A 17117-nucleotide genomic window follows, 5' to 3' on the forward strand; every position below is an offset into this window, starting at 1 on the left:
TATAGATATTCTGTTCGGACGACGCAAGGTTTCAACTTTAAAGTTTTGGGTGGATCAAATGGCTCGCTTCCAGATTAAAAGGATCCAGCCAGCATACTTGGCGCCAAGTGTGCCATCACTTCGGGACGCGTAGATTGTGTGCTGGGTGGTGAAGAGCTGGGCAGGGCGGGCAAGGAGTTGACCCGATTTCGACGCCGGTGGGCTTGGTGGGGTGCCGTGACTGCTGCAGCTGCACCGTTGAGAACACTCCGAGGAGCCCAGATGATACGCTGGAGATTCTGGGCGCGTGGTTCGTGAGTCATTCGCCGGAATCCAAGGTCCAAGCCGTGTCTTCTGTCTGAGAATCCAGCTCACCTCTTCCAACAATTCACGAACAATCATCACGGAGACTTCCTGCTGTCAAGCAAAAACCCCGGTCTCTCATCTCTTGGGCCCACAATTGCGGCTCCAAGGGTCCATACCGGGTGCGCGGCCTCTTTGCCGAGTCGGACCCCGCGCGTTCCGCGGCATCCGTCTTCTTCCCTTCTGTTCTTTTCTCCTTGAGCTGCATGGCACCGACCGCAGGTTTCGAGTAGTAATCCAGCCACTGAGTTCATTGCAGCCCCTTCAGCTAACCCCGAATCGGCCGATATGCCGGAGTTGACCTGTGGTCCTGCAGCTCCCACAATGGAGGACGCGACGGACGGGGCCGAGTCGCAATCGCCGCCTCCCGCGGGCCCTTCTCAGACCCCTGTCCCCAGGGCTGCAAGTGAACCCCATCCCGCCGCCTTGATGGATGTGCCAAGACAAGGTTGAAGACCAGAACTGACCAGCTCGTGATGTGAAGTGTGACGCCTGCCGGGCACGCAAAGTAAGTTTTCTGTTCTCCTTACCTAACTGCCAACGTCCCAAGGGGTTGAACTAAAGAGACATGGATAGATCCGCTGCAACAGAGAGTCTCCTTGTGCCCACTGCCTGCATGCCCGGATAGAGTGTACTCACTCTGGAAATAAGCCACGAGAGAAGCGAAGCCGGATTCTGTTGACCCATCAATAGTGAGTTTTGAAGTTCCAGTACATGTCACGGTAACCTCTCCAGTCCCAACACCTCGCTCGGTCATGTGTCACGCTGGCATCTCACACATAGTAACGCGGCTGCGTAGTGAAAAGAAGATTGACCAGATCGACCGTCGCCTGGACGGTGTGGTTCGGCTCCTCGAAGAGCTCAATACACAGCGGTTACAGGCATCGCCTGTGCTTACAGTACCGGCAAAAGTATCGGTAGCATCGGCCCCGAGCACTGTTGATTCCTCCAGTCCCTCCAGCTATGGTGCCCGTAGCAACCAGACCCAAGTCACCGGGACCATGGTTGAGGGGGAGTCTTCCTTGACGGCTCAGTCGGTCTTCGCCAACGATCTCCTCCAAAAGGTTGCGAGCCGGGATTCCAGGCCCGAGATGCGTGAGAGGATAGAAGCCCTTCGACACTTGGTCGAAACCTTGAAGAAGCAGCCCGCAGCGAATGAGATGAAGTACCCGAACGCTAAGCCTACGCGGCCACCGGCCCTCGAGGGGTGCGAACTGCCCCCAATTGAGGCGACTCTACAGGTCATCAAGCTTGCCAGATGTGGGTAACTTGCAATGGCCCGCCCAGGTCGCCACATGTAATGCTAATTCTTTTTGTCCGAGGTCCCAGCCAACAAACAGCTCGGCGTGGCCTGGTTTTTTCAGATGTTCGGGATGGATCGCTTTCCGGAGCTCTGTGTTGGTGTTCACATGGCCGAGGAATATAATGCGGCCCAATTCCTCACTGTGAACGTCACCCTGCATTTCTTGTTCCATACCTACGGTTCTTTGCTTCCGGAAAAGGCCGATGAATATTTCCGTCTGTCGCGCCTCTGCGCCGTCAACACCGAGACGGCTCTAACCAATCTGCCTTTACATTTACCGGCCACGGACGATGTCATCATTGCCCTATCCTTTGGGGTACGGAAACTGCCTGACAATCCGAACCCTACTTGTTGTTCCCCAGTTGACACGTTGGCTAGGCCTATTATGCCATCGAGCTTGCGAAGCCTTCTTTGGCTTGGATCTTGTCGTCTAAAGCATCCGACTTGTGTCAGTCTCTCGGCTATCATCGGAGTGCGACATTTATCCATGAGTCCCCGGAGAATGCCCAGTCCAAGCAGTTCCTCTTCTGGGGCGTGTACACCATTGATAAGGGCCTGGCACTTCGCTTGGGGCGGTCATCGACGATACAAGATTACGATGTCACCGTACCTCACCCAGGGGAGGATGGGGTCCCAGTCGCGGGTGATTTCCCCTTAGCATCCTTCTTTGGTCTGTGGGTCATTGGGTCTAGGATTCAAGGCCAGATCTACGAACTGCTATATTGCCCCGACGCTATCGCACAATCAGATGCGATCCGGAAATCCCGCGTGCAGTCGTTGCTAGATCAACTGGGGGATCTTGATGAGCTGACCCGCGGCGTCGCGGTGAGGATACCTCCCTTACTCGAACCATTCATGTTGAATAACCCCCCTGGCCTCACTACATACTAATTTCATCTCTCTAGGCAAAATGGGATCAGTTCTCTAGAGCAACCGCCGGCGAGGACACAACCGACTTTTTTGTTTTGTCAGATCTTGTTCTCCGGCTCTCGACTCGAACTTTAATTCTCCGAGCTGTTCCCAACCCGCCAGGCTCTCCGACAACTTTCACGGAGCAGTGTGTCCAGACGGCCAGAGAAACACTCAGCCGCCATCAAGAGTGCATGGCCGTGGTGGAAAGGAATCCCATTGGCCTCTTCTCAACATACATGAACTGGTATGTACGCCCTCAAGCAACGTACAATGCACGTACTAACTATGTACCAGGACGATTCTTTTCGCTCCGTTCGTCCCATTCATAGTCCTCTTCTGCCAAGTAATTGAAGCCCGGGATAGAACGGATCTTTCTCGACTTGAGGCGTTTGTCGCCTCTCTGCAGCCGCACACCGCAGTTTCAGAGGCCGTGGACAGACTCCATCGCCTCTTTCACGTCCTTCACAGCGTTGCATCACAGTACCTTGAGTCTCAGACAGGAGCTAGTAGAGATGACCAGCAGGCGAGTACGGTAGACAACTGTCTAGCTGCCCTCGGGTTCCCATCCCAGCCAGTGCCAGGGTTCCAGGAAGCGTCGTACCCCGTGGGGAGTGTCACAGGCAGTGGCGATTCGGCCTTCCAGAGGGGCGTCAATCCGATGATCTGGATGGGGAACGGGGCCCAGCTCGAGGATTGGTTTTACAACAATGAGCAGATGATTAACATATTGGAGGACGGATTCCCAGAAGGTGGCGGGTGGGCAACTGGCTAAAGCCTTTTGTCTGGTCAAGCGGGAAAACGCGAGGTGAGATAGCCGAGCTATGAACGCCCTGGTCCAGGGTAGGTAGTAACAAGCTCGCCCCGTTTGTTGCTTGCAGGGCTAGAGGCTGGCCAACCACAACATGATAGCTCTCTCCATTGACCCCTTGTCGTATCCCACCGCCGAGTCCAAGGCCACTTGGACGTGAACTTCCCCCTTGCACTCCGCCAGCACCATAGCCTTGCCTTCAAACTCCCGGTAGTCTGTGTCTCTGCTGGCAGTCACAGTTTCTGCTCGGACATGGGTCTTGGCAAACACACGACAGCAATCCAACAAGATTTCAGACGTGCCGGCAGTGACCATCACCTTCTGGACCAAACCGTCAGGACCCCGGGCGAAGACACGGTTCCACACATCATCTGACCCTTTACCACCGCACAGGTCTGTCCATATTTCGTCATCTTTCCCCTGAAACGCAGCCATAAATTTATCCACCTGCGGGCGGTCGATGTAGTCCTTCCGGCCGTTGATCTCATAAGAGTCAAAGTTCCCTGCTTTTGGCGGTAGCCTTACAAACGGACTCACGAACAAGGCAGCCCGGAATTTGTCGTTAAGCTTTACCGGGGCCGCATAAGGCGATGGCTGCAGCACGTGGGCAAGCAGCGCCCCAACAAGCTGTCCACCTGCGCTGTCGCCCGCGAGCACAAGTTCGTTCGGACGCAGATCTCTCTCGTCCAGGAGGTACCGGAGTGCCGCAATGCATTGGACGAGCTGCGCCGGGTACGGGTGCTCCGGGGCGAGTGAGTACTCGAGAATGGCGGCCTGCTTGGCCCCGCAGGCTGTGGCGCACCGCATGATGAAAGGCATGTGGGCTGGGCCGCGGAGTGGATTGACGAAGCCGCCGCCGTGAAAGTAGAGGAGCGTCGAGCCGTTGCCATCCTCGTTTACCGAGGTGGGTGTGAGGAAGTGGAGGGTTGGGTCCGGTATTTCGCCCTGGGTGACATCGCGGGTGGTGGTAGTGGCATCGAGAGTGATGGATTTATGCGGGATGCCCTGCTTGGCAGCATATCGAACGATTGCCTCGCTGGTTGGGACTCGCCGGACCAGCCAGCGGAGATAACGGGTTGGGAAACTGGCCCTCTGGGCTTGTAGAAATGAGAGAGCGAGCCGTTGGCGCCAGTGGAGCTCATGCGTCTTGCGGAAGAGGAAGAAGCCAAACAAGCGGACGGCTAGAAAAAAATGGCATGTGAATACACGATCGTTATCACGGGTTATTAGGGGTTGTGGTTACCGAAGAGGGGGAACAACCCAAACAAAGCCATACGGTCCCATATCGACAACTCCCCAGTCGCTTCAGAAGGATTTTTGGTGCCCATGTTGTCCCGTATTTTGGTTGGTGCCGCGAAGATGTGGCTTTCCTCAGCAATGGATGCATTCGGCGCCTTGGTTCGAGAATTCAGGGGTACCTAATTAGCGCGAGCCAGGTGCCGAGGTTAGAAGAGCGGGGCTCGCGCTGAGGTGGAGTTCGAAGGCTGGACTTATCCTTCGAGGCAGGTAATAGTAGTTTGGAACTGTATTGTCAAACGCTCTCTAGCAATGTTTAGACCATTGTAAAAGGTGCTGTTTCTCAAGCCCCGTCATGTGTCATAAGAGCCTCTGAATCGATGCCAAACATACCGTGCTATGATCTCAGAGTCTCAGACCGTCGAAACCCGCCATATAGGGGGGGACTTGAAAACTGGGACCATAGGTACCTGGGTAGGTAAGGTAGTTATTATTATTAACGCGCTAGAACTGGCCCTGAGCTCAGAATTATCAATCCATAACCGAACAGGCACTTTAGGCAGCCCGAGGCTGCCATGGGTGTCATTGTACGACACGGCACCCCATCATTCCCAACCGAAGCCTCGAAACCATGGCCATGAATAATGGCCCGAGCCTAACTTTTTCTTCTTAGTTCTCAACTCTTAGCCATAGTTATCCACCCTCGTTTTTCAAATAGAGACAACTATGATCCCAAGCCCTACCTCGTTACCTACTTACATACCTAGGTGTTCACTAGGGAAGAGCAATACAGCCATGATGTTGTGGTCAACCAAACAAACCCTCAACCCCCTGCAGAAAATCCCGGTAGCTACTGTGTAAGGACGCTTGTTGAACTTGTCTCGCTTCAACAACCCAGGAACCTGGATAGGGATCCCGAATTGACGTTAATCGGCCCCACCCGGCGCTGCCGGCTCTTGTTGGTTGCGGAGCTGGTGAGCCGGGGAACTTGCAGGGATCACCGATTGCCTTTCAGATCCCGCTTCGCCCGATTCGTTCTGCCTTTCCGGCTTGCCCTGAACCCGCTTTTGTTAAAGCCAGCAAGAAGTTGGAAAAATGCCATGGTTCAGCATGGTTATTTTGGGAAATGGAGTTCCAGTGCCGCTTCTGGGGCTCGGTGCAACATCGCACTCCGCCGCCCAGGTTCTCCGCCCCATGCTCTTTGCCGATCAATTTCGTACCGCAAGTTAATACGAGATCTGACGGCATCTCACAGGAAGACAGCCGAGCTCCTCCTCAACAATACGAAGTAACGTGGCATTCTCACCAAACACGTAGCACATAGCCTGAATCCGTTGCATCAGCGAATCCGCCAACAAGGTGGGCGCGCTGCGGATGGAATCGAGGAGGATAACTCATCGGTGGGGTCAAGGGGGCTATTTGTGTATAAAGAGACAACAATGCCCTCAGCAGGTTCTCTCGGCAGATAGTCACACCATCACCCTTGACATCGCCCACCAGCGCCATCAACTACCCAAACCCGAATAAAAGCCACCCTTCAACCGTCAACATGCACTTCAACACCGTCTTCCTCGGCCTTGTTGCCAGCGCCAGCACGGCTTTCGCCGCCCCGGCTCTCAACTCGCGCTCCGGCGCTGTCTCTGCGATGGCTGAGGTCCCCGAATGGACGATCGAGTCTTTCACCCGGACCTGCAACGAGGATGACACCTCGTGCGATATCTCGTTCGGCATCAACACGCAAACCGCTCCCGTCACCGCCTGCTCCTACACCGTCACCGGGGCGCCCGCCAGCCAAGCTTCCACAACCGACATCAAATGCGGCGCCTACACCCTGAGCTCCAACTGGAGTGGCCAATGGGGCGTCGAGAACGGGTTCACAACCTGGTCGCTCATCGATTGGGACAGCCGCCTCATCACCTGGCCTTCGTACGCCGACCACGAGCTTGTGAACGGGGAAGCCGTCACTCCCGACAAGAGCTACGCTCCCCAGACTTTGGCTTAGATACCTCGCTCTGGATTGAGTGTGCGACTGATGAATAATGGGATGGAGAAATTGCGGATTGACTGCGTCGGAATAATGTTTACCACAAATGGGCAGAGTGTTATCTTAGATATCGAGTAATATTAATTTGGTTTACTCACCGCTATTGTTGACTTGTCTTGCTTCCGTTGCATGGTGGGTTTGAGCTTGCAAAATAGCGGTGGAGAGGAGAGGTTGGTTTTCTCGCCCCTGGTATGGTTGCCTACGAGTTAACGGTTCTCGTCTCAACAGCACCTGATGATCCCACCCCGCGTTTTGTGGAAACCCGGAAGCCGAGGATTGAAACAGCACGATGTGCAGTCCCCAAGACGTCGGACAACAGGCAGCCAAGCCATCTTGTCGGGAGTTCCCAACAAACGCCACCATCGAGAAACATTAATTGGTGCATCTCATTGATCTCAAGCACAAAGGTTTGAGTCGTGGTTAGGCAGCAATGCCCCAAACGGCCGATCAGGCGGAGAGAGCATTACATGGGCGTCGTTGAGTCGTCGGGCCCGCCCTTAAAAAGAGTTGTTTGGGGTTCTTTCTGGCCCAGGAGAATCTAATTTGTTGAACCCGCACCCTTCTCTCTTCCATAACATCGATTTCATTCTTGCTTCCCCCCAAGCCCCAACTCCGCATATCAACATGGAATCTGCACCCTCTGAGACCGCCAACAGCAAGATAACTTCCCTTCTTGAGACGGTCTCTCACGCGCTCGCCGACCAGGCGGACCTGAGTGTTTTTGCCTTGGGTGGGAAGATCAATCTCAGTACGGTCACCGAGGCGTTGTCTAATGCATCCGAGACAAGCTCTCTTGTCATCCGCTGGGATTCGGGCGATACCAACCACTGCCGCAAGGTCTCATTACCAGTGGTTGAAAGCGATGCAGATTCCCAGGCAGCGTTTGCCAAGCTTCTGGAAGACTCGGAACCGGCTACGTATGGTGTCGGCAGCGAAGCGGTTTTGGATGAGACCTACCGGAAGGCAGGCAAGATGAACGCAGCGAGGTTCTCAACTAATTTCAACCCATACGAACATGGCGTGATCGATGCCATCGCCCAAGCCCTCACCCATAGCGACCACCGTGGCATCAAGGCAGAACTCTACAATTTGAATGTAAGCTGAACTCCCAGGCGCCCCAGGCTCAAGCTGACAGTCACTAGATTTACTCCGGGCCTTCGGGCAAATTCAAAGCCCACGTCGACACGCCCCGCTCTGAGAATCAAATGGGATCACTCGTTGTGTGTTTTCCGTATCCACACCAAGGTAAACACTCGTCCTTCCGAACCCGTAGTACGCCACAAGAACCTTGCTAACCCCATCTACTTAAGGTGGCCAGTTGGCCGTGAGGCACGGCGGACGCGAGGTGATGTTCGACTGGGCGTCAGAGACTGCCTCGGCCGTTCAGTGGGGTGCTTTCTTCTCTGATTGCGAGCACGAAGTCTTGGAGGTGACCGGCGGACACCGGTTGACCCTGGCTTACAATCTCTACTGGACTCCCTTCGGGCCAGCCTCAATGGCCGACGGTCTCAACATCCTCGAGCCGGAGTCTCTCCATTTCTTTGGCGCAATTCGAGAGCTGTTGCAATGCCCTGACTTTCTTCCAAAAGGTAAGTGGCATTCCGCGTTCGGCTTCAGACAACTGATTTTAGTTCATTCGAACTAACTCTTTATAGGGGGTCTGCTGGGCTTCACTTGTACTCACTCCTATCCTCACACTTCTGACTCATCCACCACGACTTTGCAACACACCTTGAAAGGCCTTGACATGCTCGTGTACCAGGCCTTAAAACGCTTCACTAGTTCCGTGAAAGTGACACATGCCCTCGATGATCACCTATTCCAGGATGAGTGGGAGGGATACTTGGATGACAAGAGGGACCGCACAGCCACGGGGGCAACGCAACCTTCCTATGCAAGCCTCGCTACCATTGGAACTTCCATCCGGGGCCCCATCGCCTTGGATGGTCTCGGAGACGGCTATCCGGATCCTGAAGAGCTGCACTATACTGATTACAGCGGCGGCGATTATTACGGTGCCGATTATTCCTGCGACCATATAGACAGGACAGGTGACATGGCGTTTACTCGGGATCACGTCACATGGCTCAACCACCATCCCCAAAAGACAACACCTCGAGAACTTGCCGTTGCATTTCTTGTTGTAAGTGTAATGCCCAAATGCATGGCCGGTTGCGATTTACAACGACGCTAATGGTTTGCACAGTACGGGAACGAGCCTGGAATAAATGTGTACTACTCAACAGCGGTTATTGTTGCCGACTTCCGTAAATCATCGACCCCCGAGGTCAATGAGGCCATCGAGAGCAACGAGCCCACAGAAGCCACAGAGGCCGCTGAGTGAGACCAGCGAGGCATGGTGTGATGTGGAAGGAGTGTATGCAACCGGCACGCGTGATAGATATGAGGCTTTGATGACTTCTCGTAAGGAATCCGGAACTCTCTCCTGGCGATGGCGAGATGACCGGCTAGTCAGGTAGCTACCGTCGAACATATTGGGAACCAACTATTACTTCCAGTCGCTTCGGTGTTTGTTAGATACTTAGAAAAACTACACATACTGGGAGAAATGATTGAACCACGCCCCATCACGGCAGTAATTGACCGCCGCCATCAGCATTTTGTTGTGTCCGGCGTGACACAAATCAACGGCGCCACCAATGCTGAGCCCTATGGTTGCAATTAGGCTCCCCGGTTGGCGCTTGTTATTTTTAACCATCAGCTTGCTCGGCCACGCTTCCGAAGGGACAGGGGAATCGGCGTCATTTGTTCGATACTAATACGCCACCGAGGAGCACCTCATGCCGCGCGGTATACCTTACTTGCCCCTACTTTACCTTTGGATCATTTAGATTGAAGTTCGCCGCAATGCTATCGCCGGACATCCGCACCCCGATACCTTCTTCGTGTCATGCGACCTACCGAATATGACACTGATGTCTCGCAATTTCTTTTTCTTGCTCGTCGTTGGGGCAATCCAGGCCGCCGCAACACCATACAATGCCACTGTTCTCCTCACCCAACTCAACTCTACCCTTAATGGCCGGGTCCAACTTTCTAAGCCACTCGCAGCGCCGTGTTTTTCCGAGCCAAGCGGCGCTCCTTGCCTCGCGGTGAAGAAGCAACTCAAGGCCCCACTGGGATTTTATCACAGCAACAAGTATCAAGGGTTTCAGTACATGCAAGGAGAAGCGTGCCTTGCCGATCCGAACGATCAATGCCTCCTCGAACCAGGTACACTCGACACCCCTGGCAACGCTTCCTGTAACCAGGGACTAGTCTCGTCTCTCTACGTCGAGATTAACGGGGCTACTGACGTGCCGAAAATATTCGAATACGCACGAACGTCAGGTACAACCTTATCCATCAAAAACAGCGGCCACGATTATGTTATGCGCAGCAGCCGCCGTGGCTCACTAGCAATCTGGACCAGGGGGCTGCAAGGGAAAAGGTTCCATGCGTCATTTACCCCCGCGGGCTGTTCGAACAGTCACCGAACAACGGCCATCACGTTTGGGGCGGGCGTAAACACTGACGAGGCAGTCACCTTTGCTCACGACAACGGCTTCGTCTTCGATGGGGGTAGTGCCAGTACCATTGGTGTTTCAGGCGGGTGGCTCCTCAACGGCGGCCACAGCGTGCTCTCCAACAATATCGGTCTGGCCGTGGACCGTGTGGTTCAGTTGACCATTGCTACTGCGGACGGGAACATTCGAATTGCCAACCAGTGCCAAAACTCAGAGCTGTTCTGGGCCCTCCGTGGTGGCGGTAGCGGTTCCTTCGGCGTCGTACTTAGCTCCACGTTCCGAGTCGATCCGGAGACCCGTATCACGGCTGCTATTTTGGGATTTGAAGCGAACCCGGATGTCCAAAAACGATTCGTGGAGATTCTTGCGGAGAACATGCCAAGCTGGGCCCTGGAAGGTTGGGGCGGTCCCGTAGGGCCAAACCTCGCGATTCTCGTCAACCCTCGCAGCGATGTGGACGTCTCAACGGCGGACAAGACACTCGCCCCTTTGGTGGCACACACTTTGGCACAGCATGGAAAGGCGGCTATCACATCATACAACAGTTATTATGACTTCTACAAAGCCGTTATCAACGGCACTCATGCCGCCATAGTCCCTGTGAGTGTGGCTGTCATGGTTACCAGCCGGGTTATCCCCGAGACCGTCTTCGTCAACGATACAGCGCGAGCGAGTATGGTTGATGCGATTATGGGCTTGCAGAAGTCGGGATTGGCTGTGTCCATGTTGTCAACTATGCCATTTCTCTACGGCCGCCGTCAGACCCAACGGATGACATCGGTCCATCCGACATGGTATCGCTCTGTATGGTCTGTGGTCGCTTATGCTATGTGGAACGCCGATAGCTCTTTTGAAGAAAGGCAGAAGACGGTCACACTGTTGCAAAAAGAGACTCAAAGTCTGAAGCAACTCGCCCCTGAGGGATGCACCTACGCCAATGAGGGTTATGCTTGGCTTGCGGGCTGGTCGCAAGAGTTCTGGGGCGAAAACTACGATGCTCTGTTGGAACTCAAGAAACGCTATGATCCATACCGACTTTTGAGTTGCTGGCATTGTGTGGGATGGGACGAATCACACCCGAACTACGAGTGCATCTCAGGGCTGGCTCCGAGGGTCAACTGATCGGCGATATTGGTAGCATGGATCGCGCTGTATGTGTTGGAAACGACACTCAGATCGAAAGATGGGGAGGAAGAATTCATTGATTGTTTTTTCTGCTTCTGATCCGAGGAAGAGAAATCAGGCTATATATACTTCATGCTATGATTTGCCACAGCATGCCACAGTGGCGATGGGCAAAGTGTTAGCATTGAGCCACCCTGAGAGATCAGTTGCTGGTATCCACCAGAAGATTCCATGTGGCGAATCCAACAGTATGATGCCTGATGGGAGGATACCAGATATGATACCATGGACTTTTCCTTCTACATTTAGAGTTTCAGTAACCACGGCCGAGCCACAAGTGTTCGGAATCGGGCATCTCGGCCCTAGAAACTACAGTCTGTTGACAGGTGCGACGTTGCCTGAGTAAGTTATCAATCGCCCTTAACCCTGCGCTTTCGGAACAAGATATGTGCTTTCATGTCTGGTGCCAAAGACCCATTAGGCATCGAAAACCGCTTGGGCTTCTCCGCTCCCGGTGGCAACTTGATATCGTAGTTCATGAGTAGATGAGCAAGCACAATCTTGAGTGTGTTCCCAGCAAAAGCCCTTCCAGGGCATGCTTGCAGGCCATCCCCCCATCCCGGAGAATCTGCTCCGAGACTGGTAAACTGGTGCATGTCTTCGTGGCCGGGCTGCTTTCGAAGCTTCAAGAAACGCATCGGGTCAAAGATGTGGGGGTCTCTCCACAGGGCCTTAGATATCCCAATGTGATACGCATCGACACATATGAGAGACCCAGCCGGGAGCCTTGGTCCAACAGACAGCTGAACTGGCTGCTTCAGCCTTCGGAAGAGCGTCACTGTGCCAATTATTAGCCGGAGTGCCGAAGCTGAAAATAAACGTCACTCACAGTAGCCAAAAGGGTGAACGCGGGATGATTCGCGCATGAGACTGTCAAGCTTCTTCAGTTCCCCCAGGCTTGTCCGGGGTAGCCGGCCATCTGCCATGTTGTGGGATACTTCTGCTCGGAGTTCCTCTATCAAGGCGGGTCGAATCACCAGTTCAGATAATATCATGTAAAGCGTTCCCGCCATGGAAGGTGTCGACTCGAATGAAGCCACGATTAAATCGTGTGCCACCTGCCCCGGGGTAGCCTCGTCAACCTTGTACCGTGACAGGAGCCACTTGGTCATTGGGAAGCTTCCGTCGGCTTTTGCTGGGATGAAGGTCTTGTCACCATTATCCACGGTAGAGCCGTGGCTCTTGAGTTCGTGTCGTATTATGGGTCGCAAAAGCCACTTCATGTAATAGTAAAAACACCATGCCGGGGTAAACACAATCGGCGAGACCACGAGACGAATGATGCTGGGAACGGCGTGGGAGGCAAATATGGCGCCCATGATTGCAATAACGAACCGCTGTAGTGCCTTCAACCATCTAAAATCCATCCCGAGCTTCGGGCCGACAAGTCCGGTGGCGTTGGTAATGGCGATCAGGTCGATGGAGGTTTGAAATAGGGGCAAGGTTTTCCACTCCGAACATGGGCCTACAGCCAGTTCAAACGCCCGTCGCGCATGCTGTTGCCGTTCTTGGACTTGTGACGGAACGGCTCTGGCGAGGTCTACACCGATCGTTTTGTAAAGACTGCTCGACTCATAACCGAGGAACCGCCACCCTTGAAAGAAGACGTGCGTAAACCACTCAATCATGGATGCCTGTGAGGCCGGAAGACGTTTGACCTCGTCGAAGCTGGATGATGGGTAAACGACGTATTCATAACCGGAATATGCGAGAATGTATGGAGCGTCGGGATAGCGTCGTGCGCCTTCTTTCAGCAACGCTGCGTAGTCCCATCGGTGAACACCCTTTGGCCGCTCCAAAACGGGCAATCCATGACGGCGAAGCGAAGTAAATCGTAAAATAACTCGGTCCAAGAGGCTAAGTGCACTGAAGATTGCCACGGCCAAGACGACAAATTGTATTGTTTTGTTGTGGTGTTTTTTCCAGTCCTGCCAGCCCATTCTGGCGTCGTGCCATGCTTTTCGTATTGTTAACAGAGCCAGTTCAGACCTGCTCAGTCGAAGCATGGCCATGGATTCCCGGATCACCATGTATTGTTCAGAGATTTCGGCATATTTTTCTACCACTGCTTGCCACATTGTGAGAAAATAGTGCCTGTCCCAAGAAAGTCTGGAGGACGAATGATCATTTAAAGGGCCTAGTCCATTCGTTGTTGTAATCAGCGGATCCTGCCCAGGTGTAATCTCAAAAGTACAAAAGAATTACCGCCCTAGCTTACTGCCACGTGCAAGGGGTTGTTTGTGTTCCGAGGGCCCCTCGGAAACTGCTCCGAGTGGATAACAAATAAGTCGGCCTTTTGTATGCCCCCTGGCGCGCCAAACGCTGGGAAATATATCTTACCTTCCATATTTACCTCCAGTGAAAGGTACACCCAGTCTTACTTTTTGCCGACATTCCCGAAATGTGGAAACTACTTCTCTTCCTGGTGCCACTCGTCTTGCCGGGCACCGCTGCTCTTGTATCGCGTGGTTCGGCGGGGCAACGGCCAATCGACCGCTTCTCCGTTAACGATGAGACAAGGTGTAAAGTCAGCCATGTGACGAGATACGACATGGCGAGGAAACGGAATCCTGTATTCTTCTCCACCAGCCCCCTGGATGACCTGGAACAACCCAGTATCGAGCCGATGAACTCGACGGCTGGAGAACAGTGGGAATTTGACGGGGTCTCGGAAGATGGCATGCAGGCATTCGTCTTTGGGTTCTACCGGGATCCCAACTTCTCCTTCTTCGGAGCTGGCAATTTACGCGTGTACGCCGAATTTGCGTTTGCTAATGGCTCTCGTTATGCGATAGTGGACTATGCCGAGGAGTCGACCATCGAGTCTTGTCCGCACACAGGCACGCGCGGGATTTGGAAAGCTGACGACTGGGCTTACATGTTTGAGATCTCAGCCGACATGTCGCAGACGAGGATCACCGTTAGCAACCCAGAGGCTGAGATTACAGTTTTGATGGCGTCTATATCGCCTCCACGGTATGCTGATGGCAGCCCGTGGCCATCCGCCACTGCCAGTTTGCTTACAGTACCTCATTTTTACTGGACCGAGCCTGTCCCCGTGGCCGAAGTGGCCGTCGATGCCACGATCTACGGCGAGACGTTGTCATGGTCGGGAATGGGCGGGCATGAGCGTCTTTGGGGGGCTTTCAACTGGTTTACATGCCTCAACAGCCTCCTAGTAGCTCGGTTACGCGCCGGGCCATTTGCACTTTCATTTCTGGAGTTTGAGTCAGGGCAACAACAAGCCCTTCTTGTCCCGTCAATCGTCCTGGCTGAGAACGGGAAGCACATCTTCGGGACTCGGAGAACAAAGAAGTCTGAGACGGAGGATTACGTTCGGGTTCGAAAGTTGTATGCGGGCCAGGGAATTACCACCGAAGCACTGGGAGATAAAGTCACTGGCATGGAGCTGGTATTGGTATCCCCGAGCCGCAACCGACGGTGGGGATTTGTTCTCACGCACAAAAATCTAGCGTTTGAGTATAACTTGGGAAGCGGCCGAGGAGGTACTGCTTACGCCGGCATGGCGGTGGGTGGCGTGACCGGGGAAACTGAGTTCACAGGGCCGGCATTCTCTGAGGTTATGAGATTTCCGGCGCGGTCTATGCTCTTGAGCAAGAATTTCGTCCGCTGAATCGCATCCTACCTATGTTCTCTAAAGCTCAATTTGAGGAAGCGCCGTCCGACTCCCCGCCATCCTTTATGTGGTACACAAGCTTTTCTCCCGAGACAGTTCCTTTCCTGAGAATCTCGATTCCTTCTAGTATTGCACCAAACCCAACCTTTTCCCCCACCCTCGCGGGGTGAGGCTCGAGGTCGCCGTTGTCCAAGAGCCGTTGCGCACACATGAACCAGTCCCTAGCAAAGAGGCGTAGCTCTGGCCTTGCCTTTATGGTGTAAGGTGCTTTCCAATTCACATCCTTACCAAGAAGCGCCGGACCGAGTATCCAGTTTGGCCTGACTCTCTTTCGGGTGTGCAATTGCTCTGGGTAGGGCTCGAGCGTCGTGTAGCGCCCGCCTGCACGGCCTATCGCCGCGTAGCAATATTGCATGCTTGAAGCGTCACAGTGGCAGTCAAGAGCGTAATCCAGAGCATTCTTTGTGTACGCCCTGATACCGGCGGCACTACTTGGGTCGTGATAGTCAAATGCCTTCTCGGCACCACGGCTCTCGACTAGGGCAAAGTTCTTTGGCGAGCATGTGGTGATGGGTATTAAACCGGACCTGTCTCGGTCAGTTTCGCGATAACAGTCATTATAATTGATGGTCACTTACTTGAGTATTAACTGGATTGCAAGCGTACCGGACGCGGTGCTGCCGCCATAGACTAGAACATACTGTGGCGTCGTCGCTGGAGAGTCTGGATGTCCGGGTACCTTTAGGGACTGGAATAGGGCATAACCGATGGTCGCAACACCAATGCCGAGGGTTGCGCCAGAGTCGAGGGATATGCCATCGGGGAGCCTCAGGGCACAATCGGCAGTGGCACCGACATATTCTGCAAAGGCTCCAATCCGGGGAGTCGCGGGATTCATAGGTGTGATGGCGGCGCAAACCCGGTCACCGACAACAAACTTGCCCGGGGGCACGGCAGAGCCGACTGCAACAACAACTCCAGAGCAATCACTGCCAGCTATGGCACCCTCCACTGCCATAGCCTTAGTGAGCTTAACATCCACGGGGTTGACCGCCACAGCTACTGTCCTTACAAGGAGCATATCAGGCTCTACTTCGGGGACGGGGACGCCATGAGCAACGGTCAGACTCCCCAAATGGTCAGCAATAATTGCTGTTTGGCTATCTGGAAGTGGCATTTTCTTTTCTGTTGCTTTATGACTGACACGGAGTATGAGCCAGAAACACAGATCACAAGATTCCAGAACCAGTATTGCCAAAAAGTTCCAGTCATTTTTTTGGGCTATTATTATCACGGCCCGGCTACTTGCAAAGTAAGCATGCCTTGCAACTAAGCATGCCTTGCAGCTAAACATGCCTTGATGAAACAATGCCGGTTGGTTGTCTCCTGTATCCGCTTCAGGATCGGGATCGGGATCGGGATCGGGATCGGGGTCAGAACCGGGGTGGGGCCGTTGGCTGCTGAACGGAGTCCGATATCCCAGTCGTGTCCAATCGGATGTCCACTGTGCGACCCGCGGCTGGGGCTCCAACACTCCCGCGTGTAAGCTTAACTGCTTTGGTCGCATCAGGCAACAACCCGTTATTTAGCTAGAGCGTAAGACGATCTCAACATCGAGCATCGAGCCGCCATTGAGGGAAGGAAGTACATACATATTACCTCTCTGAATAACGTGGTGTGTCATGGGGAAACTTACGTGTACATGCATGCATTTCTACATCCACTTCCTTCCGTGTTACTGTGCTCCATTCCCGCCCACGAACGAAAGAGGAAGAATCGCCGGCTGTTTGCGGCGTTCGAAATTGGTTTAATGTGCTGCAGGCTGAGGTTGGATGGCATATTCCGCTGTGACACCGTCGAAAGTGACAGAAGTGAGTGAAATGAGCACCATGTACTGTGTAAAAAACGGGACGCGACTGCCCCGCATTTGGTCAGGAAACCCCTTCCTGTGTTGGTTGCCTTAAGGCTGTTGTTTTGCGAGCCCCTTGCTGGGACGAACCTGGAAGTTAATGCGTTCGTCCCAATGAAGCGGAGGGGGGAATGCCTGGTGGGCCAGTGACTGGATGGGCCAGCGAGGGCCTCGCAAGCTGTACCACCACCACAAGAGCAAAGGCAATCTGGCT

General features: G+C 53.9%; 8 protein-coding genes across 8 annotated transcripts; 5 read left to right on the forward strand and 3 right to left on the reverse strand.

Annotated features, from left to right (window-relative positions):
• Positions 1-1097: 1097 nt before the first annotated feature.
• Positions 1098-3329, forward strand: CHGG_05276 (uncharacterized protein; the record flags this gene model as incomplete). The annotated part of the gene is made up of 5 exons (XM_001221370.1): positions 1098-1602; positions 1672-1961; positions 2024-2470; positions 2551-2801; positions 3026-3329. The coding sequence occupies 5 exons, from the start codon at positions 1098-1100 to the stop codon at positions 3327-3329; spliced, it is 1797 nt and encodes a 598-aa protein (XP_001221371.1).
• Positions 3330-3437: 108 nt separating this feature from the next.
• On the reverse strand, positions 3438-4693 carry CHGG_05277 (uncharacterized protein; the record flags this gene model as incomplete). The annotated part of the gene is made up of 2 exons (XM_001221371.1): positions 3438-4546; positions 4642-4693. 2 exons carry the CDS (start codon positions 4691-4693, stop codon positions 3438-3440), a joined length of 1161 nt encoding a protein of 386 aa, XP_001221372.1.
• Positions 4694-6150: 1457 nt separating this feature from the next.
• On the forward strand, positions 6151-6603 carry CHGG_05278 (uncharacterized protein; the record flags this gene model as incomplete). The annotated part of the gene is made up of 1 exon (XM_001221372.1): positions 6151-6603. The coding sequence occupies one exon, from the start codon at positions 6151-6153 to the stop codon at positions 6601-6603; it is 453 nt and encodes a 150-aa protein (XP_001221373.1).
• A 666-nt stretch (positions 6604-7269) lies between these two features.
• On the forward strand, positions 7270-8989 carry CHGG_05279 (uncharacterized protein; the record flags this gene model as incomplete). Its single annotated transcript, XM_001221373.1, has 4 exons — positions 7270-7740; positions 7964-8234; positions 8301-8788; positions 8852-8989. The coding sequence occupies 4 exons, from the start codon at positions 7270-7272 to the stop codon at positions 8987-8989; spliced, it is 1368 nt and encodes a 455-aa protein (XP_001221374.1).
• Positions 8990-9572: 583 nt separating this feature from the next.
• CHGG_05280 (uncharacterized protein) lies at positions 9573-11294 on the forward strand (the record flags this gene model as incomplete). The annotated part of the gene is made up of 1 exon (XM_001221374.1): positions 9573-11294. The coding sequence occupies one exon, from the start codon at positions 9573-9575 to the stop codon at positions 11292-11294; it is 1722 nt and encodes a 573-aa protein (XP_001221375.1).
• A 413-nt stretch (positions 11295-11707) lies between these two features.
• Positions 11708-13435, reverse strand: CHGG_05281 (uncharacterized protein; the record flags this gene model as incomplete). Its single annotated transcript, XM_001221375.1, has 2 exons — positions 11708-12135; positions 12187-13435. The coding sequence occupies 2 exons, from the start codon at positions 13433-13435 to the stop codon at positions 11708-11710; spliced, it is 1677 nt and encodes a 558-aa protein (XP_001221376.1).
• Positions 13436-13758: 323 nt separating this feature from the next.
• CHGG_05282 (uncharacterized protein) lies at positions 13759-14486 on the forward strand (the record flags this gene model as incomplete). The annotated part of the gene is made up of 2 exons (XM_001221376.1): positions 13759-14333; positions 14384-14486. 2 exons carry the CDS (start codon positions 13759-13761, stop codon positions 14484-14486), a joined length of 678 nt encoding a protein of 225 aa, XP_001221377.1.
• Positions 14487-15019: 533 nt separating this feature from the next.
• CHGG_05283 (uncharacterized protein) lies at positions 15020-16171 on the reverse strand (the record flags this gene model as incomplete). Its single annotated transcript, XM_001221377.1, has 2 exons — positions 15020-15581; positions 15633-16171. 2 exons carry the CDS (start codon positions 16169-16171, stop codon positions 15020-15022), a joined length of 1101 nt encoding a protein of 366 aa, XP_001221378.1.
• Between the last annotated feature and the right edge of the window lie 946 nt (positions 16172-17117).

Source organism: Chaetomium globosum, genomic scaffold (genome assembly GCF_000143365.1).
Source record: "Chaetomium globosum CBS 148.51 scaffold_3 genomic scaffold, whole genome shotgun sequence".
Taxonomy (NCBI): domain Eukaryota; kingdom Fungi; phylum Ascomycota; class Sordariomycetes; order Sordariales; family Chaetomiaceae; genus Chaetomium; species Chaetomium globosum.